General features: G+C 45.4%; 1 protein-coding gene across 2 annotated transcripts in view; it reads left to right on the top strand.

The window, feature by feature from the left end:
• The window catches only part of LOC146821941 (xanthine dehydrogenase/oxidase-like), a 452,547-nt gene that overhangs the window by 146,418 nt on the left and 283,653 nt on the right, over positions 1 to 22,476 (top strand). For both annotated transcript variants that reach the window (XM_085613026.1, XM_085613027.1), the window contains exons 2-4: positions 9,949 to 10,006; positions 16,639 to 16,735; positions 21,031 to 21,139. In XM_085613026.1, coding sequence (XP_085469152.1) covers positions 9,949 to 10,006; positions 16,639 to 16,735; positions 21,031 to 21,139 — 264 coding nt within the window. The remainder of the gene's footprint in view (positions 1 to 9,948; positions 10,007 to 16,638; positions 16,736 to 21,030; positions 21,140 to 22,476) is intronic.

The following is a 22,476-nucleotide window of genomic DNA, read 5'->3' as shown; positions in this document are numbered from 1 at the left end:
AACACATCGCCTCGAAATGACGTCACCGTATTGCATCCTGCATTGTGGAATAAGAACGGAATCCCTTGACGCAGATGAGAGCGGGAGTCAGACGGTGGCTACAGCGGCAGAAAAAGATGTGGCTCTCCCCCAGGCTTATCACAGTTTTGAGGATGTATTTGATGAGGTGAAGGCGGAAGTGCTACCACCACATAGACAGTTTGACTGCCAGATCGACCTGGTGCCAGGGGCCAGCGTTCCCAGCGGCAGGCTGTATGCCCTGACGGAGCCTGAAAACGTGCATCTCCGGGGGTACCTGGATAAACTCCTCAAGCTAGGATTCATCCGCCCGTCCAAGTCTCCGGCCGCCTCGCCACTCTTCTTCATCCCGAAGGCTAATGGGGAGCTGAGAGCCTGTGTGGACTTTAGGGCATTGAATGCGATAACCATAAAAAATCGGTACCCCTTGCCTCTCATCAGTGTACTTCTGGAACAGGTCAAGAAAGCTCGTATCTACACCAAGTTGGATTTGAAAGGGGCATACCATCTGGTGCGCATGAGGGACGGAGACGAGTGGAAGACCGCCTTTAAGACCAGGTTTGGCCTTTTTGAGTACCTCGTCATGCCGTTCGGACTGTGCAACGCCCCGGCAGCCTTTCAGTACTTTTTGAATGAGGTATTCAGAGAGGAGTTGGATATCTACGTGGTCGTATATATCGACGACATCCTCATCTATTCGTCCAGTGAGGAGGAGCACGTACACCACGTCACAGCTGTGCTCCACAAGCTGAGGGAAAACATGCTGTTTTGTAAACTCAGCAAGTGTGACTTCCACGTCACATCCGTGGAATTCCTCGGAGTGATGCTGAGTCCAGAGGGACAGGAGATGGCAGAACGAAAGATCAAGGCGGTGAAAGAATGGCCGGTGCCCCAAAGCGTGAAGGACGTCCAAAGTTTCATTGGCTTCGCCAACTTTTACAGGCGGTTTATAGATGGATTTTCAGGATTGGTGGCCCCAATCACACAGCTACTGAGGAAGTCCAAGGAGTTTGTCTGGTCCCCTGAAGCGAACAAAGCCTTTGAGGCCCTGAAAAGCGCCTTTGGTAAGGCGCCGGTGTTGGCTCACCCCGATCCGGATCTCCCCTACATGGTGGAAGCGGACGCATCGGATGTGGCGCTGGGGGCTATCTTGTCCCAACGCAACCACGACGCAGGGGTGCTTCATCCCGTTGCGTACATGTCCCGCAAACTCAACGACGCCGAACGCAACTACCATATTGTGGAGAAGGAGCTTCTCGCAATCAAGGACGCCTTCACCGAATGGAGGCATTGGTTGATGGGGGCAAGACATGTGGTATCGGTGTACACGGACCATCGGAACCTACAGTTCATGACGGCCACAAGACACCTTTCTCCCAGGCAGCTGCGGTGGATGATCTTCTTTGCGGGGTTCAACTTCCGCATCACATATCGGCCGGGGACGGAAAACCGGAAGGCGGACGCCCTGTCCCGTCAATCTGCAGTTAAGGAACCATTGCCTGCGACCGAGCGTTCCATCATTTCCCCGAGGATGGTATTGGGGGTTATCCAACCGGATACTTTCCTGAGGGGAATAAAGAGAGGGATCAGGTCGTTCGCATGGCGGAGGTGGCTCCTCAGTCACAGAGAATAGCAGCTGAAGGACGGGATACCCCTGAAGGGCAGGTGCCTATTGATACCCACGCCTAGGCTAAGGAAACAAGCATTCATCTGGTGCCATGACTCTCCATGCGCAGGTCATTTGGGCTTTGAAAAAACGGTGGCTAGCATGGGACGGCATTTCTGGTGGCCAACCATGAGAGTGGATGTCAGGAGGTGGGGACAGGAGTGTCCTACGTGTGCTACCATGAAGGCCGACCATGGCCGAACCCAAGGGCTCTTACATCCACTTCCGACCCCGGATAGACCATGGGATAGCATATCACTGGACTTCGTGGTGGGCCTACCGGTAGACCAGGGGATGACGGCGATACTGGTGGTGGTGGATTACTTGACGAAAATGGGGCACTTCATCCCCTGCAAGAGAGTCCCTACGGCCGGGGAATTGGCGTCACTACTCCTAAAAAATGTGGTACGACTGCATGGATTACCGGGGGTGATCGTGTCGGACCGGGGGTCGCAGTTTACTGCGCAATTCTAGAAGACTTGGTGCACTGCGCTGCATGTTAAGACCGCCCTGTCCACCAGCTACCACCCTCAAACGGACGGCCAAACCGAGCGCCTGAACCAAACGCTCAAACAGTATCTGCGATGTTATGTGGACCAGGGCAGGGAAGAATGGGTCGACTTGCTATGGGTTGCAGAGATAGCCTATAACAACGCCACTCACAGCTCCACACAGTCATCTCCGTTCTATAGCAACTATGGCCAACATCCCAGGTTCTTGCCATTTCTACATCCGTTCAGAGAGGACAGGATTCCCGCCACAGCGGACAGGGTGGCACACATAAAAGACACGTTGATGAGCTCAAGGGCTGTCCTAATTGAGGCCAAGAGAAGATACAAGGCTGCGGCAGACAGGAAGAGAAGGCCCGGGCCACTGTACCGCACTGGAGACTACGTCTGGATATCCACAAGAAACATGAGGTTTCGAAAGAACAGTGTGTTCCATCCCAAGTACATGGGCCCCTATCGAATTACCAAGTGTATGGGTCCCGTGAACGTGAAGGTGTGCTTGCCCCAGTCCTTGCGGATACACCCTGTCTTTCATGTATCATTGCTCAAACCAGCACCCTCCAAGCCGTCTGGGACACCTAGGCCGGTATGCGTGGAGTCGGAGGTGGAGTATGAAGTGTCGGGCATACGGGCGTCCAAATGGCGCAGGGGGAAGCTGTGGTACCTGGTGGCGTGGAAAGGCTATGGCCCGGAGGAGCAATCATGGGAACCGGCTGAAGGGGTTCATGCTCCGCGCTTGGTCTCCTTGTTCCATCGGCGTTTTCCTGCCTGCGCTGGACCCGTGGGGAGCCGCTGAGAGGGAGGATGTACTGTCAAGAATTCCTGTCATGCGAGGGGAGGAAAACGGTAACCAGCGAAAACGGACTACATCTCCCAGGATGCTTAGCGGTTGAGAGGTTATGTAATCAGGAGAGCTGTTACATAACTCAAGGAAAACACGCCCTTATGTAAACAGGAGAGCTGTTACATAACTCAAGGAAAACACGCCCTATAAAGGGAGGAACCGGGAGGTACAACGCTGTCGGATATTGTGTTTACACCGACGTACCTGCTTCGTGAAGAGCAGTGTTCCGGAGTGGAGCTCCAGTAAGGCAAGAACGGAGGTAGGTCGAGTTGTTACTCCCTGGGCCGTGTCTTGCCCCATCGTCACCTGTGAAGGACCCGGAAGCTCTACCGGTCAACCATTGAGCTTCGCTTTTTGACTCGGCTGAGTCAAAGCGCAGTGGCGCTTTTGCTGGTTGGAGTCGTAACTCCCAGCCCGACCAGAGATACAGGGACTGCCAGCTGTAACGCACACCAGGAGGTGTTTGCCGCGTTACAGACTCGGAAGTCCACAGGATCGATCGAGCGGCTGCTCTCGGTTCAGTCTTCTTGGTTTTGATTGGGGTATCGGTGACGCATCACCAGGAGGTGACTCCGCGTCCCGGTGCAGTCTGAGGAAGAGGTTGAGCGGCTGCTCCCTTCAGGTAGAGACCCCGGCTGGGTGTTTCCCTGACTCCTCGATTCTCCCCAACACTCTTCGTGCCCCTCACAGCCTACCGATTGGTATTGTCGGCCATTTCATTTCTGCCCTCTGTTGGCATACGCCGGGACCGGCGTATATGCAGAGGACGGTTAGGACCACCCGTGCTGTGGGCTGGTAACGTACTTAGCCTGGAGGATTCCAGTGACTATAACTTTTGTTTCTTCTTTGTGTTATTTTTGCCTTCATTAAAATAACTAACCCTTCACAAGTGGTTGCGTCCTCATTATCGTGTCTGTTAAACGATCCCGAGACGTTCAGGGCGTTACAGCAGGGCAGATAAGATCCTGGAACCAGCTATTCTTGTATCCCTGTACGCCACCATGGCGTTCGATACCATCGAATGGCCTTATCTCCTAGCTGTGCTCTGAAAAATGGGCTTCGGCCCGGTATTTATCCAGTGGATACGCCTCCTGTATTCGATGCCATTGGCGCAAGTTGCGGACAATAATAAAATGTCAGACACTTTTGCCTTGAGTCGGGGTACCCGTGAGGGTTGCCCACTTTCCCCCCTCCTGTTTGGTTTAGCATTGGAACCACTGGCGTCATGGATCCGACGGGATCCTGTTATTCGAGGTATGCGTTGGTCACAGGAATGGGAGGACCGCATCTGAACTGCGGATGATATATTACTCTATTTAACCCACCCTAAAAAATCCCTAATTGTAGTTCTGGACATATTGGCAGTGTTCAGCAGATATTCTGGGTTTACAATCAACTGGACTAAGTCCCGCCTATATGTTCTCCAGGGGGGCTTACCTGCCTTACCCTGTAACTGTCTGATCCAGATAAGCGCCACGGGATTCAAATACTTAGGGATATTTCTCTCCTTAGACCCTGCACTTCGATACGAAAAAAACCTGCTTCCCTCAATATTATGGTTAAAACGGGACATAGCCAGTTGGAAATCTATTCCCCTCTCTCTCCTGGGTAAGACTGGTCTTTTTAAAATGATGTCTCTCCCCGCTTCCTCTATGCCCTTCAAAATTCACTCGACCCTGTTCCCCTGACATATTTGAAAGAAATTGAACGCCCTAGGTAAACTTACATTAAAATGGTATGATGGAGGCATTAGCCTCCCTGATATTAAAAAATATTACTGGGCTGTACATTTGGCTGCTATCAATCATGGCACCTACGGTAGGCCTGACGATACCGGCTACCAGAAGACCATCTCATTAATTTATAAAAGCTAATATATAATATGGAAGATCCTCTCTCCGTGTTACGGCACAAATGGGTGGCGGATGGCATAGAAATGGATGATGAGGAATGGCAGGAGTCGATATCCCGCCCCCCCCCCCGGGTGGTGGCAATTCCAGCACGACTAAGGCTAGCACAGCTTAAAAACCTGCACAGGATATATATGACTGGACCCCGACTGGTACATATGGGAAGAGCGGAGGCGGGGGACTGTCGAAGACGGTGTGGGCAAATAGACACCTTTATGCACATCATATGGGAGTGCACACACATTCAGTCATACTGGAGGGAGATACATAAAGTAATGGGGGCAGTACTCACAATTGCTATTCACCCTGAAGCACATAGATGTCTGCTGAACATATGGGGACCGACGGACTTGAACACGCATCAAACACAATGGGCCACTTTGGGGTTCATGCTGGCCAAAAGAAACATTGCTCAGGCCTGGGGAGCTGCAACCCCCCCCCCCCACACTGGAAGCATGGGAGACAAGTATGGACTGGTGCATGTTCAGGGAAAAGACCGTCTATGTTGCCCGAGGCTGCCCCAGAAAGTGGTCCCGAATATGGACACCGTGGAACTCATATCGTGGACACATTTGTACTCCCCCACATAGTATTGAATTAGATGACCTGATCCCTCCATGAAATGTCCTTACTGTGTACAATGTGAAGGATTGTTAATAAAAAGATTTACACAAAAAAAAAACAAAGTTGGGAGAGAGAAATGTTTAACCTCTGGAGCACTGGGACCAGGTGCAAAGCTTACCTTATAAGAATGTGTCCTCAGTGGGAACATTTCCTGGTTTGTTCCACTCACAGCTGTTGACTGCACGGTTCAAGGCCACCACAAGAGTGTAAGACGAATCTGACTTTGTGGAGTTGTCCTTGGTCACAGGAGTTGTCCTTGGTTACAGCATTTAGCTTTCTCCTGCTAAAGAGTTTTAATCTACAGAAAGTCATAAGGTAAAACCTTCCACTAGGACTAACTGCAAATTCTTCTCTAATCTAGCGCTATCAAAGGTTGGCCTCAAAGAATACCTGGATCTCGGTCCTTCATAACTCACTACCGGGTGTTTCAAAAGCCAGCCTCAGAGGATCCCCCAGTCACTGCCAACCACACCCCATTCACTTCCATTGTGTTTTGAGTCACTGTAGCTTTCTCTGGATCCAGTCTGGTGCTTATACCAACCTACCAAGGATACACTAGGGAGTCCTCGCTGAAACTAATTTACTTAACAGGGATTATGTTGATTTATGTTGTGGGAGTTTAGCCACATATGAAATCATAACTCCAGTTTCGCTCCCATGGTATAACAATCCTCTCTACATTGACCTGAACACATTCGAAGCCTTGGTCAATATTTGTTCTTTTTTTTTTCAGTTACCTCTGAACTGTTTATCTCGGTCCATAATTGCCATGAATACGTTTTATGGCCATGATAATAAGCTGCAAGGTTGAAGGCCTAGTGATTTGCAATGGATATCATACCCATAAAATAACTTTTTGGCCCATAATACATGTTATACATTGTGGGTCCGATTCATAAATGTAAAGTTAAAACAAAAGTCTGACAGGCATATTTATAACATTGGTGGCGCAGGGCAGTGCAGCAGCTTAACTTGCTGCGCTGCCCTGTGCAACAGAGACAGGGCAGGAATGCACTGTATTTATCCAATATGGTATATTCATGTCCTTTCCTCCTGCACTTGCACTCTTACAGCAGTCTAGCACTAACGCAGGCAAGCTTGCGCAATGTACCTTCGGTTGCTTCAGAAATATGACTTGGGCCTTTGCGTCATGTATGTACCACTATGTATGGTGCAAGCATGATGCACGGCCCTCAAAAATATGTTCGCAAGTTTAGACCTTAAGTCAAGTTTAGACCTAAATTCTAACTTTACACCAGAAGTCTAACTGTATACCTGAAGTCCCACTCGGGTTCACAAATGCAAAAAGAACAATTGATGGACGGAATGCTGAACGATGTCAAACACTCACCCCCAATCAGAGATCTGGGCATAAATACATCGTTTTCTTTTTGCTCACCATGCCATTCCAGTTTGGACCCAGACATATGCAAATCAGTCTTGACCCTGCACTCAATGGGAACATTCTAGCCCAAACTGCCAGACCAGGTCCTCCCTGGACCGGAAAGAAGTTTCCTAGGATCGGTTTTGGGGTATCAACCCATGTTAACCAGGATAGCCTGGATCCAGCGGCATGGCGAGCACGGAACCCACGTTTGGCATACCCGTCCCACTAGGTTGCTTGTGTTCCGTTCAGGAAGGACCTGGCCTTGCAGTGCGAGCTGGACTGTTCCCATGAGGAGCAGGATCAAGACTGATTTGCCTATGACTGGTTCCAAATAGAGGTGTCATGGTAGGCAAAAAACAATGAATTGGGTTGCGGCCAGAGCAATTGCCAGTGGCCGAGTTTAATTCAAGCATTCCATCCTTCACCTTGTTGTTTTGTTAGTTTGCCGCCCTAAGTACACTGAGTGTAACCAGTCGTGGGTCCCGGGATCACTGTACCACTGGAACCTAGCTATACATGGCTGAAGAGCTCTAACTAGTTTGAAACCAGTCCCAGGGTGCTTGTGTTCCAGTTCAGAGAGGGCCTGGCCTTGCAGTTTAGGCTGGACTGTTCCCATGAGGAGCAGAGTCACGACTGATTTGCATATGGCTGGGTCCAAACTGAGATGGCATGGTAGGTGAAAAAATGATGGATTAGGATGTGGCCTTAGCGATTGCTAGTGAGTTGAGTTGGTGTGTGTTTTAATACAATTGTGTCAGAGGGTGAATGGAAGGATTAATCAGTGGGTTGATGAATGGATGAATGGGTGCAAAGATGAGCAACAGAGTCCATTTATGATGGCTTATTGAGTGCCCTAAACCAATCAGTGACACAAAACGCAAATGTATTCTTAAGCCAAACCTATTGGCATTACCAGTGCTTGCTGTATAGATTGTACTGCTCATAGATCAAAGCATCCAATAAAAAAGTAAATGTAACACTTAAAACTATAATTTGTAACAAAAGTATATATACAAAACCTTTTGACTAATACACTTCAGAAAATGTTACACTTCAGAAAAAGCTAGCAATACACTATAAATGTTATCTTAATTGCAAGAATTTAAGACTAGTTATGAATTTAGAGTTTAAATTAGAATTTCACAATTAGGTCCACAATATTGCAAATTGCTAGCCTGCAATGTGACATTGTGGCTCATGGAGACATTTTTCTACAGAGTGGTTATCAAGAACATATTTTAAAATCCCATAAGTGGATCATGTATGTACTGGGCAACCTGTACATTTACAGTCAACTTACAATATGCAAGTTACTAGTATCTCCCATCTTGCTTTTCACCCTACTCTCCAACAGAACAAGGCTATAACCAGGGGTTTTAAAAGCCAAACATACACCCATGGGAAGAACAAATATCCCACTTTATTCACAGGGGCGAAGCTTGGTCAGTGAGAATGTGGGAGGTGGGTGGGAATGAGCTTCATATTTCCCAACAATCACATTGGCATATAATGTTAAAATACATTATAGGACAAGCAGGGTGCATGAGAGGGGCCTAAGTTGCAGTGGAAAGGGAAGGGAGCAGAGTGTGGGGTGGTAGGAGTACTAAGCGTAGGAAACAATAGAGCTTATTTATGAGCCCTCGCGTCACTTTTGTGCCACCGGTGCGTCACTTTTTGTGACGCACCAGCCGCGTAAAAAATGCGCCATGTTGCGTCATATTTACAATGTGACGCATCTAGGTGGATGCGTCACTTCGTAAAGCCCTGCGCTACATTATACCTGCGCCAGGTATAATGTATGCAGGGTGGGCGTACCCCCGCAAGAAAGGGTCGTAGGAGTGGCGCAGCAAAATCTATGAGATTTCGCTGTGCCATTACTAGGACGCCCATGCGTCAAAACCTTACGCCTGCCTCATGGCAGGTGTAAAGGTGACGCAGCCCCTTTCACATGGGGCTTGCCCCATGTGAAAGGAACATTGCTGGAGTTGCGTCAGGCTTCCGACACAACTCCCGCAATGCGCCACTTTTTGCGCCGACAGATACGTCAGTTATGCTGACGTATCTGTCCTTCCTTGCGACATGATGCGTCATTTTATAAATATGACGCATCATTGGTGCCACAAGGAGGGCGCACTGAGAAGTGACGCATCGCTTCTTTTCACGCAGCGATGCATCACTTCTCATAAATGAGGCCCAATAATTTTTAGAAAGAAAAAAAAACATTTTTGAGGACTTTCAAGACAGAGAGGGAGAGAGTTTATGTGCATTTTTGTCTGTGTCTATGTAAAAATTCCTGGTGAAATACGACAGACACCTCACCATACCCGACAGAAAGCACCTGTACCCAACTGTGTATAAGATAATACATTTATTAGGGGGTGTAACTCTCCAAACACCCCCCTGAAGCTAAGCTCATGTTTATTCACATCAATTTAACATCATACATTGTACCTTCTGAGGAGTGCATTAAGAGTGCGGCAGGGCATTAGTGGATAATACCCTGATACATTTGTAACAGGTCGACAATCAGAAGAAACTTAAATGTTACTAGAGTAAGTTCTTGAACCTAAATACGAAAGGTCAATCAGTAACAAAGTAACACGTGTCTCTGCATGCATGCACATGGTGGTACTACCCCCCTGAGGAGGAGACCTGGCAGGGTTTCCATGCTGTAATGTGATATTATCATATTTGCAATGCAGTGTTAGTAAGCCTCTCTGGGCTCAGCACATGGTAGTACCGATACCACCTACACATGCCACTCTAAGCGAGAGGGCGGATGGTAGGTAGTGTAGTGCCGAATAATGAGCAAGAAACTACAACGTTTTATATGTTTTCTTTACCGTTATCTGAATATTCAAACCCTAAACTTGACGCGTATTCAGATGGAGAGGGCTTCAGACAAGGCCATTCATGCAAATTGAGAATAATTATACAACCTTTATAGCTTTATTTCTTCATGGCTGATATATTTCTTGTCTTTTTTGTAGGTCGTGGAGAAACATGCAGAACCTGAAATGACCCTGTTGACCTACCTTCGAAGAAAATGTATCCAAAGAGGGCCCTTCATGTCCAGTTTTTGGCATGCCTTGAAACCCGTGGCTGGTCACGATGTTGTTATCTGTTTGTTTGTCAGGTCTATTCTTCCTTGATATATTGGTGAGAAATGCACGAAAGTTTAATAATTGTTTTTATCAAATTCCGTTTTCAAGACTTTGGGCCTGGTTGACAAAGTCACTACTGGCCATAAACATAGGTATTCTGATGTGAATGGCTCCCAAGTGTGGTAGGCACCGCATGCACCACACCCAGCATGGCCCTATATCTCAATGCCACTCCTGCACAGCCATGAAGAACACCACACTGCAGCTTCCACGTGCACATCGGTCTGAAAACTGCATGGTGTAAAATTGTAATGTACACAGACACCTTCACTGCAGTTATATGGGGATTTGTGTGTACATTTTGGGTGCATTTTGGAATGCCAGCAAGTCAAAGCCAGCTTCGTATATTCTTCCATGAAATTGAAATGGTGACATTTCCTTCAAATTAAAACAAAATACTAATCAACAAATCTAAACTATTGAAATATTTCAAATGAAAGGCACGTGAAACCAGTCAATTCATCCGTCCCCCTCGAAGTGCAGACACATAAGTAGTAACTGAGGCCACTGGCTAGGCCGGTAGGTCAAGAAGATACAGACTCCAGGCAGAACGCGCCTTTCCAAGTCTGACACGTCAGTGCCTCCACTCTGACCACTGCCTCATTCCTCTGTAAGCCACGCGCATTGGTTTTAATGCCTCATATTTAATTTACTGTCCTTTTAATTGCACCACTCTATGCCACAGGAAAAAGGGGCCTCAGTAAACAAAGGACATGGGACTTGAATAGTTTTGACTTATGTTTAATTGTGGCTTGGAAGAGTGATGCTCGATTACTTACCAGTAACTGCCTTGCTTTGATTCGGTACTTTGCCTGGATTAATTATGTAGTGAGAAGAGGTCAGCCTCAGACGAACACTCCATTTCAGTCCAAACTTTTAAAAACTCCACCCTCCCAACCCACGTCCACTTTTATTGGGTCATTCTACCACAAGTTGGCTGAGTCTTACAGGGTGGGGTGGCATGCATAATTAATCCAGGTAAAGTAACTAATCAGAGTAATGCAATTACCAGTAAGTAATTAAGCATTAGCTCCTCATAGGTACTTTGCCATGATTAATTACGTAGTGAGATCTAGAAAGCCTGGACAAAAAGAACAGGACAATACAAAAGTATTACTTTAAGGTCAGCCTTCTAATAAAGTTCTTATCTATTCATGTCATAGCTGAAAAAAGTCAAACACATTCTTGGAAAACTCTGTAATGTCTAACAAAGGTAGAAGGAATTTGCCACGTGGCTGCCCTACAAATTTGCAACTAAAGAGGGTCCCTGTGATTCCGCTCAGGGAGCAGCCACGCTTCGTGTTGAACTTCCATCAATGCCTGGAGGAGACTCCAGACACACTTCTCTATATGCTAAAGAAATAGTAGACCTGATCCATCTGCTAAGGGTTTGGATCAAAGGTTTATTTCCCTTTTTCCCTGAAGAGAAAATAACTAACAAGATAGAAGAACCTGAGATTCTGGATTCCTTTTCCTCTCCAGATACACCAGTAGAGTTCTTTTACCATCAAGATGGTGGAGTACTGAGTCTTCCTGTGTCTGAGGATTAGACTGGCAAATTGATTTCCCGTTCAGTATGAAAAAAACATATTAACCTTTGGACAAAAGATGGACTTAAATGTAGTACTCTGTCCTTAAAAATCCCCAGGAAAGGAAATCTATGAGAAAGAGAACCTGTCTCTTCTAAACATCTGGCAGGTGTCTGGCAGATGTAGGTGCCACTAGAATAACCCAGCTCTCTCTTCTCAGAGAAACCTGAAGACACTGAACAAACATGTGCAACTCCCGGGACTCCATCAGGAAAATCGCACACAGAGCACGTTGGAAGAGGGGACCACGTGCTGTGCGTGGCAACCTTCTCCAAATCTTCCTGAATGCTACAGCGAACGCTGCAGCTCCATGTTAGTGCAGATAAGTGTCCAAGACACAACCAAAAAAGATGTTGGTTGGGTGTGTGGGATTTTTAAAAGTTTGGAATTAATTGGTGGGTGTGTCTGAGGCTGCCCGTCTCGCACTATGTAATTTATTAAGGCTAAGTACCTTTGAAGTGGTAATGCAGCATTTCTTACCTTTGTATATACAATGATGCTGACGGATCAGCCATCCTATCCCTATTTCAGTACATGACCATAGAGAAGATACGGCCGACCTCCGGCCCATCCGTCTCTCTCAATCACTAAGAGCGCCTGAAATTTTGACTTTTGATTGCACGCCCTGAATCAAAATAAGCTGATCAGGTAGACTGAGCAATCTCCTGTTTAGCTGAAGCATGCACAGTGCATCTGTTAACCAACAGAGTAATAAAACAAGTGAAATCAAGCAGTAAATAGATATACTACACGTTGTAGCAATACTGTGTTTGTTTAACCAAAAGAGAACTACAATGAAGAAATTAGAAAAAAAGGGCGGTACAAGTATATTATTGGTTTTGAAAAGTGCTCGGTCCTCACACGTGGTTCACACATAAACATACATAAAGTGTACAAAAAGAAGCTCCAAATTGGCCACAAAATATAATATCTAAGGAAAGCTTGTATATGCCTCTGTACATATGATTCTGAATTTTGGCAGAGGTGGCTTTCTTGGGCACAAGTCGTACAATTGTGGCAGCTGAGTCAGAAAAGATCAGGGATCCCATGGGCACTGATATGTCCTCAAGTACTGCATTAAGTTTGTCTGTTGAGGTCAATATTATAAAAAAAATAATCCGAAAATTGTTTCACATTTGACTTCATAAGTGGCATTGTATATCACATTACAGAGGCAGCAACAGATGTATATGTTTTCAAATATATTTATCTGAAATTGTTCATTTTCTACTATATTGTCCCAGCATACATGTGTTTTTTAAGCACTTATAAATATTTGCTGAACACAGGCTGTGCAAAATTAGGTAGTAAAGTGATATGGTAGTTACCCGCCACTATGTGAACTATAAAATAAACTTTAACACTCATTGGATGATGGCATCAGTGATGTCATCAATGATGTCATTTGCGATATCATCAGTGATGTCATAAATGATGTTATAGTACATGTCATGAGTAATGTTATATGTGAGGTCCCAAGGTAAAGTTAGCACTGTTAACTATAGCTGATGAATTTCTGTGTTTTTTTTAGTTCAAAACGTTAATGTTGTCCCTGACAAATTCACCAAACTATAACGTTACTTTAACCTTTGTTTTTCTTGAGGGAATTTCTATTTTGTTTACATAAAGTAATATTTAATTATGATATGTAAATCCAACCCCTTGTCACATACAGGACTCAGGCAACCCCACATGTAGCCAACGCAGTGGGGGGTTGGCCACGGTGCCAGGCCCTGGGAACCCCATTTTTAAAGGTGAGAGGGACTGTATGCCCCCCTCCCCGAGTCTCATTAGGCCCTGGGGACCCCATTCCCCAGGACCACCCCTTTAAATAAATGGAAGGGGCACTCGGGGACCCCTCCCCAGGCCAATTTTGGCCCGTATACCCCATCTCCTAGGACCCAGGATGCTTATCAGGGAAGAGGGGTATGTGTCTCCCCTCCCTGGGCTGATTTCTGCCTGAGGGCACCGATCCCCGTAGGCTAGGCATTATTATCAAGGGATAGGGGCAAGTGGCCTCCTTCCAGGCCAGCTTCGGCTCTGGGTACCCAATTCCCCGGGACCCGGCATGCGTGTTTGGGGGAGGTAGGCATGCGGCCCCCACCTCCCTGGGTCGATTTCATCCCAGAGGACCCCTTCCCCCGGAGACCTCACCCTTTGATGGTGAGTCCCCTGGTACAGTTGTTGGGAGCCGCGGGGGGAGCCCCATGGCCCCTGTGGTTCCATCGGGCTCACCGCATACACCAGGACCTGACATTGCTCCTGTCTGCAGGGAGGATCTACTAATGCTGCTCCCTGTGTGCGGGAGCAATATTTTGATCTGTTTTCCTGTCCGCAACAGATCAAAAGTGAACTCCTAGCGGGTGGTAGTGTTTTTGAAGCACACGCCCGCTGGGAGCAGACCTTGTTTTTCTTCCCACTTAGAAGGAAATTTGAAAATGCTTTCACCAAGCAAGAGCAAACAATGGTTTCCATACCCAGGCCACTGCGAGCAGGAAAACCACTAAGCCCAAGTTGGTGGCCCTCCCTGGGGCTTGACCTCTCTCATTAAGTAATCAGCCCTAGGGCCTTTAAAGCTGGGAGGTTGGCGACCGTGTGTCACCCCCACCATTTTGAACAATTCTGGCATTAGGGTTGGGCTCCCTGGGGCCTTTAGAGGTTCAACGAGGTGACTGCATTGCCCCCTTCCCATTTTACAAAATTTCAGCCCTGGGGGTGGGCTCCCCGGGGCCTGTCATGGCTCGAGGAGAGGGCCACGTAATTCCCTCTGCATACAGAGTATATTCGGCCCCGGAGTGGGCTCCCTGCTGTGTCTCAAGGCTTGGTGAGGGGAGGCATGTGCCCCCTTTCCTCATACAGAATATGTGTTCTTGGGTGGGTTTGATAGCTCAGAGAGGAGAACAACGAATTCCCTCTCCCTGTAAACAATATATTCAGCCCTGGGGATGGGCTCCCCGGGCCATCTGATGGCTCGGGGAGGGGGGTGTTCGCTCTCCCCATAAACAATGTTTTCAGCTCCATGGGTGGACTTCGCAGGGCCTCTGGAGGCTCGGTGAGGGAGGCCATGCCGCCACCCTCCCCATTATTAATACAGCCCTGGGGTTGGGCTCCCTGGGGCTTATAGTTAATAAATGAGGCCCAACCACCATATTTCTTTCAATCCCATGAGAGTCTTGTGGGATCACTGCATTTATTTGCAGTTTTTTTCTTTTTGGGCACCAGGGGGGTCTCTCTGGGTCCCCCCATTGGGCCCAAGGGATCAGGGTAGCCCAACCCTGCCCCAGACATCTTTGTTTTTTAATAACTTCGGGACAGCAGACTAAGTCCCTGAGTCCTGTAATGGCTGCAAGCAACATTTTTCTGAGGTTGCTGGTAGCCAATCAGGGAAATTGCTCTCATGGGAAACGGACTCCCATGGGAGCGAGACGGCCCAAGCCAAATAACACTCTTTGGGCTGATCAGAACTCTCCAAGTTTGAATTGCCGCTCCCATGAGAGTCTTGAGAGTCTTGTGGACCCAACTGTCTAAATGTACATTGTATTTCTCAAAAACTACTGAACGGATTTACGCCAAATCAAATAAAGCACAATTTGTGGACCAAGATCTAGCTTTCTGCTGAATTTAGTGTAATTCTGTTCAGCAGTTTTTCTGTAGCCCTTCTTAAAAACCATATGGAAAATGCATGGGGATTTTGCATTTTGGGCCCCCCTTTTTTCTCAGCCCTGGCTTGATGGATCACCCTAAATTTTTCCAGGCAGAAACTGATGTGGTTTCACTTTTTGTTTGGAACATTTTGTGAAGATTCATCAAACGGGGCCACGGGTATTAGATAACCAGAAACACTCTTTCGATGGAAAAAGCAGACCTAACTATAACTACCTAGTATATCAATAGTATCAGACTTGTTTGTTGAGGTTTTTGGGGCCAAAATGACTCAATCTGTGGCATCTTACCGATGGCCAGCTGCAAATGGTTACATATTGCCTAGCTCATCACAGTTTTGTTTGGAATAGATGTTTTTCATCTGTAACGAAGCACACCAAATGCACATCTTTGCCTCAAAACATGTACATTTTACAGGGGGATGTATGCCTATAGAGGGGAGAAGAGAATACACGGAGTGAATTAAACAATTGATACATGGAAGGAGTGGGTGAGATATACCAATGACACTTGTTTTAGTTTGCAGCAGTATGGCAGCAGAATTTCGAAATATTTATATAATTACTGATTGATAATAACTAAACCCTGAGTTTCACTTATAAAGTGAGTCAGAAAAAAGTCGCCAAGTTGGACCCTGAAATTTGGATTTACATAAACATAATTTGCATCTCGTTGAACAAAAAGCCTTCATTAGCAAGTAGCATTCTGCATGTCACTACTTTCTATCGTTTGCACAGTATTATCCGATAATCATCAACATTCATCAAAAATACACCACGGTCACACATGACATTCATTTTTTGCTTAGTACCTCAAGAAAGGTTGCACGAAATTTCACCCACCCAAGACAATAACTGGGTGAGCTTTCCTTCGGTGTAGTTTGGTTGCTTGTGACGAAAGGCGTCTATGTAAAAACCAAGTTATGACCACTGAAAGGTGGATTTGTGAAAGCAATTTCCCCAAATCTTTTGTAAATTGGCTGAAGGGGTCAAAATAATTAAGAATGCAAAAACGGAATTCCCTATGAAATTAGATGTCACCATTAACTACAGAGGTAAAGGAACCATAATTATGATTACATTAAAGGTCATACATGTGCAGCAAAGCGTGAGGGGAAAATATAACATCTTTCCCCCAAAATACTAGTGTTTCAGACTATACGATTTTTTACCACATGAATGTAAAAATGTCAAATTTATGGAAATAAAGGCTTTTTAGTTTTGTTTATTACCAAATGTATCTTCCTTAACTGTCCTTCTCTCAGTGGGTTTACCCGGAACAAAACTGGGATGTGGGGAAGGTGGATGTGGCGCATGTACTGTAATGATATCTCGATTTGACCAAATACAGAAGAAAATAATGTATCCTTTTTATACTGTGAATCTTATCATTACCAGATTCCAAAAAGGGACAATGTCACATAACTTGTAGAATGTTTTTGTGTTGAGGTGCCCTGATAAATCACTGTTGACAAATGTTTTACCTTTGAGTCACATAAAGACAATGAGCTTTAAAGTATTCTGTATAACAGCTGCCGTGTACTAATGTTCTTTTTGTGTCTTCTTAAAGTTTCCAGTCTGTAATATGATCATGCCCAACCAAATATCACTCTCTCCTGTTATATTTGCAACTTTCTAACAATCACTGAGATGGGAAAGCATCCGCCATCTTGCAATTTGGTCAAAAATGCATTACAAATTAATGGGTGCAGTTGGCTTAGGGCAATCCTCGTGAGCCAATAGAATAGAGCAATATTTGCAGCAGCAACCGTGTCTTTTTCCTCTGGCACAGGCTGATCTCCAAGTATGTAATGCCAGACTCTGCTACACATTGAAAATGAAGATGGAAGGCAACTGAGGTAGAACCATGTGTGAAGGGGTAATGGGATGTCAAGGGAAAACTAAAATCCTGATAGGTTATTGGGGGATGGTATTACATGGCAAAAATTTGCTTTGGAGGACCGAAAGGACTTTAATACTTTAAACCCTCTCGAAGTAAATGCAAAGAGGAGTCCTTCGTCTTTTGCATCTTCTCACCTTTCCTTTGATGTTGTAGATAAAACATAAAAAGGAGTCGAGCTGGATTTCCATCTAGAACTTCTATCTTTCCTAGTGTTAGTCAGGTCTGGTGGCTTAGTGGACTAATGCATCCACTAGAGGGGCCTGCGTTCAACTTCATGGACCCCGGGTCCACTCAGACTTTCATCCTTCTGAGGTTAATAAAATGGGTCCAATCAGCCTTTCATCCTTCTGAGGCCGATACAATGAGTACCATTGAGTTGTATAACAATAAACATCTATTATTCAGCACCAAGATACCCTTGGGTGAACGTGCACTTTACAAATACACGTTATGTTAGAGCTACAATATTACAAAAACAATATTGATGGCAGTTTGAGTGTGGGGAGTGCAGAGTTATGGTGGGAGGGCCAAACTTGATTCATTACTGTTCCTCATGACTTTTATCCTTATTCTTTGCCTTGCTCTTATGTGTTCCTCTTCTAGGGTAACATAAAGCCATAAAAAGGCATGTGGAAGAGAGTGATATTTGGGACTCAGACAGAAGGCTCAGACACCTCTTTTGCCACTTCCCCTCCCATCCTTTTGCCATCTGCCAGAACAAGCATTCATTGATGACTTTTTTTTCCTGTGCCAACCATACTTCATGTCTATTATGGATGAGTTTCCTCATTACTAGGGAAAAAAGGTACCCCCTAAAGATACTGTTTTAGGTCTGGGACAAAGGGGAGAAAACAAACCAAATATAATATGTGCTGGATCCCACTAGACCCGTATTACTTCACAGTTGGCTACAAAAAGCTCAAAACTTTGACCACATAAATAAACCTTATAAATTCAGACTATACTAATTGTAACAATTAAATTAACTTATTTCTTTGTTTCAGTAATCATTTTTTTGTACACAACCAATGTTGATTTATACACAATGCAAAATCAAGCCACGTTAAGTGGCTTAACGCTGCCTTGCAAAAAATGCTACGCAAACAAATAAATGGACGGAATGCTGAATAAATCATACATTCACCCCCAGTCAAGAGATTTGGGTTAAATCCATCGTTCTTTTGCTCACCATGCTACCCCAGTTTAGACCAGCCATATGCAAATCAGTCTTGACCCTGTGTCTCATGGGAACAGTCCAGACCGAACTGCCAAGCCAAGTCCTCCCTGGAACAGAAACAAGTATCCTGGGACCAGTTTCTGGGTATTACCCTTCATCAGCCATGCTAGCTTGATTCCAGTGGCACAGTAAAAAGGCGACCCACGTCTGGGCATACCCAACCCACTTAGGGTGAAAAGTGCTACGCAAACACGGGTATGCCCAGACGTAGGTCCTGTGCTCTCCATGCCACTGAGATCAAGCTATCCTGGCTGATGAGGGGTGAAACCCCAAAACCGGTCCTAGGATGCTTGTTTCCAGTCCAGAGAGGACCTTTCCTGGCAGTTCAGGCTTGACTCCTCCCAGTGGGTTCAGGGTAAAGACTGATTTGCATATGGCTGGGTTCAAACTGGAATGGCATGGTGAGCAGAAAAACAATGGATTTAGGCCCAGATCTCTGTACTGAGGTGAATGTATGACATTGTTCTGCATTCTGTCCATCAACTGTTGTTTTGCCTTGTAAATAAGGCAAAGTCCCTATCACCACCAAGACCTCTGAAAAAGTGACCTTGTGGTGGTGATAGGTGCTTGTAAATATGCCCCTACGTTTGAGGAAGATGCATTTTTAAAATGCTGCTTGGAATGTTAAGATTGGGGACTTTTATGGGCTGCTGTAGCTCACATAATTCAGATATAATTCAGAATTTTGAATATTTTCAGTGTCAGAATTTCTAAGGGATTCCCATTGGCTCATATTCTACCAAATGGGGCCTTGGAATTGTGCAGCTGTGTGTTCTTTTGCTGCAGTGCCCAATTCACCCTGCGGTGGCACCCCGGTAAGACTGGCCTATCGGGCAATCAAACAGTGCCAGAAGGGCTAAGCGGGCCAATGTGTGGGCCAGTTTTTGGCTGTTTGTGGCCTGTTGTACTGTCTGCTGGGCTGGTTTTTACTGATGCTTTGTCCAGTTTTACCACAAACATTGAATGCAGCAAGCATACATGCATGCATGCAGTCTCCCATACCCTGCAGATCACTTATTAAGTGTGCCTTTACAAATTCAAAACTACCCCAATTTGCAAATATGGGTCCTGTTCTTTAGTTGTCTGATTCACTAATGGAGCCACTTATTTTAGAGCCTGGGTGGCAATGTCGGGAGAGGATATAGCCTTACAGACAGAGCTCCCGACCTTGGAGCTGGGAAACCAGGTTCGAGCCTAAGTCGGCTCAACATCCTGTGATTCTGGGCAAATCACTTAATCTTCCTGCGCCTAACAAAAATTAATGTGTCCCGTAACTGGTGCTCATGTAAAGCGCTCCAATACCTTTGGGTCGAGTTCGCTCTAGATCAATCTGTAAAAATAATGCCGGATGGAAAATGTTGGTGAGTGCAGATGCTGCATGGGCATGTCGCACCTGGCCCTTCACACATAGGCTCCCAGGAAACATTGGAATTATGTGGTTCACTGGTCTCAGTAAGTTCCTCCTTCCATGCGCATGCCTATGCATGGGAGCAGAACTGAGCAGCACAGGTCTTCAAGAGCCAGTTCCTATGAATGTTCACATTCACACTCCCACCTCTGAGCGTGGAGTGGGAATGTAAATGCAATGCAGACAGGGAATATTTATGTGTCCCGCCCCCATTACCCACGTCCGCCCTGGGGTGGGAAACTGCCCATTACCATATAATCTTTTTCCCGCAGATTTTCCCGCAGTTTTTAGCATCCAGCTAAGTACCACGCTAGTAAGTGATGCTGATGGGTTTTTACCTGTTATCCTTAACTCCGCAGTAAGAGGTGAATAGAGGTAAACCTAGGTAATGGTGATTTTAGGGTTAAGGGGAGGGTAGAGGTAATAGGGGAAAAGGTTTCTTAGGGTTCAGGGGCAGGTAGAGGTAAAGAGAGGTAAGGTTTTAAATAGATCAGATTTGACAAGCTTTGCAATGCAGGATAAAGGAATCAGTTGTTAATCCCTGCGTGGTAATACAAAGCGTTGTAAAGGTGAACACATACTAATACCTGCAGGTAAAGGTATGTGGAGTAAAGACCTGCGTTATAACAACTGCTATTTCTGCTGGAGCAATGCATTGAAAGATGCATCTGGCACACTGCATGAGTGCAAAGTCTGTGTGAGGGCAAAACAAGTGTGCACCAAGGAATTTTTTACACAACTCAAAACTCATTTATGAATTTGTGCTTATACCCATTGGTGCGGCAGGAGCAGGTTCCAGTGCATCCCTACTTCACAGAGATAAATCCCATGTGCAATTGTTCACTGTGCACAAATGTGCACGTGGAAATATCTCTGCAATGTCACAAATGGGACATGCCGAAAATCGTGAATCTGCACCCCTGCCTGGATGTAAACCTCGGGTGCAGATCTATGAGTTTCCTATGAGAATAGGACCCTTGGCTGTGCTTGTGCCCAGTGTAAAATCCTATAGTGTATATGCCTTCAGGGATTCAACCACAATTGAGTACTTGCATGGAAAACATTGCTGCACCATGTTACCAGTTAAGTGACCTTAACGCTTGTCCCAGTCACTACGCTGCAAATGCTTGCCTGGCGCCTGTCTGCTCTCTGCACCACGCAGCAGTGACCACCGTGGAAGGAATCGGGAGCACCAAGACAAGGCTGCACCCTGTTCAGGTAAGATCTCATCTGTGAAGGGCTGTGCGCATGCGTTTCCATGCCATTTTCCAACAAGTAACTCATTGTCTGACCATTGAGAACATAAATCTACCTTTGAAGTTCAAAATTTCAGGTATTTGTTCTGTGCTTTACAAAATTCGTTTTATTTTGGCTATTTGTTCGGTGTCTAAATTGAACATATAAGTAATTTGTCTAATATTCATATGAATTATACGGATACAATGGTTCTGTCGGGGAATTACAATTGCTTTGGGATGTTAACAATATAAATGCATTACATGTAACATGTATCCATGATTTAGGAAAAGCAATGACAACACCCAAGCAATACTTTTGAATCGATATTTTTAAGATAGAATAATGAATAATTAGGGCTACAAAAATACAATTGACAGAAATTGAAGAAGAAGTGACATGTAAAGGTGAATACAAACGATACACTTAATACACTTAATATAACAAACACGATTGGGTAGAAGTAATTTTTGGAAGATTGAGTCCATATACTTGATCACATACGCATCCTGTTCATGTATGAATTGGTTTTGGAACTGAGACGTTGTGTGGACTCATGGTGTACGTCGACGTTTCGACCCTATGTTAGGCGCAAAATTTTAAAAAAGCGTCACGGCGGGTCTTCCTCGGGACGAAGGGGTAGAAGTGTAGCCCTGCGCAAAAATCAATCACTGCGCGTGAATTGGGCTAAAAATATCGATTCAAAAGTATTGCTTGGGTGTTGTCATTGCTTTTCCTAAATCATGGATACATGTTACATGTAATGCATTTATATTGTTAACATCCCAAAGCAATTGTAATTCCCCGACAGAACCATTGTATCCGTATAATACATATACCCAGGTTCTGAGGGACACAGGGTTACCCCATTATTTTGTATAAATAATATTCATATGAGGCACAGATATGATTGTTGCCTTTTTACCTAAATTCACATTTGCAAACGTTTCGCAAGCAATCATCGTCAAATTGCGTGCACTGTCTCCAAGTTGTAAACCTGATTTGCACAACGCTGTTTGCACCTAATACAGGTGAAAATATTTATTTACAAGTCTGCAGGTTGTGCAAACAAAAACATATCTCTTTCAAGCTTTCTTTAAAGAGTGTTGTTTCCAGTTTAAAGCTAAATTACTTTAGGTTCAATATATGCAAGAGAATGGAGTCAACAACAAAGTTACAGATGAGACAAAGGAAAAATCACTCACGGAAGAGGCCTTCAATATGGAAATATGTATTTGAAGGTCTGTCAGTGTGGACCTGGAATGTTCAAGTCTTGGATTTTGTTGGGCTTTTCTGGTAACTGTAGCACGTTGATCATG

The sequence above is a fragment of the Triturus cristatus genome, chromosome 6, assembly GCF_964204655.1.
Source record: "Triturus cristatus chromosome 6, aTriCri1.1, whole genome shotgun sequence".
Lineage (NCBI taxonomy): Eukaryota > Metazoa > Chordata > Amphibia > Caudata > Salamandridae > Triturus > Triturus cristatus.
This window is presented reverse-complemented; position numbering and strand designations above follow the sequence as displayed.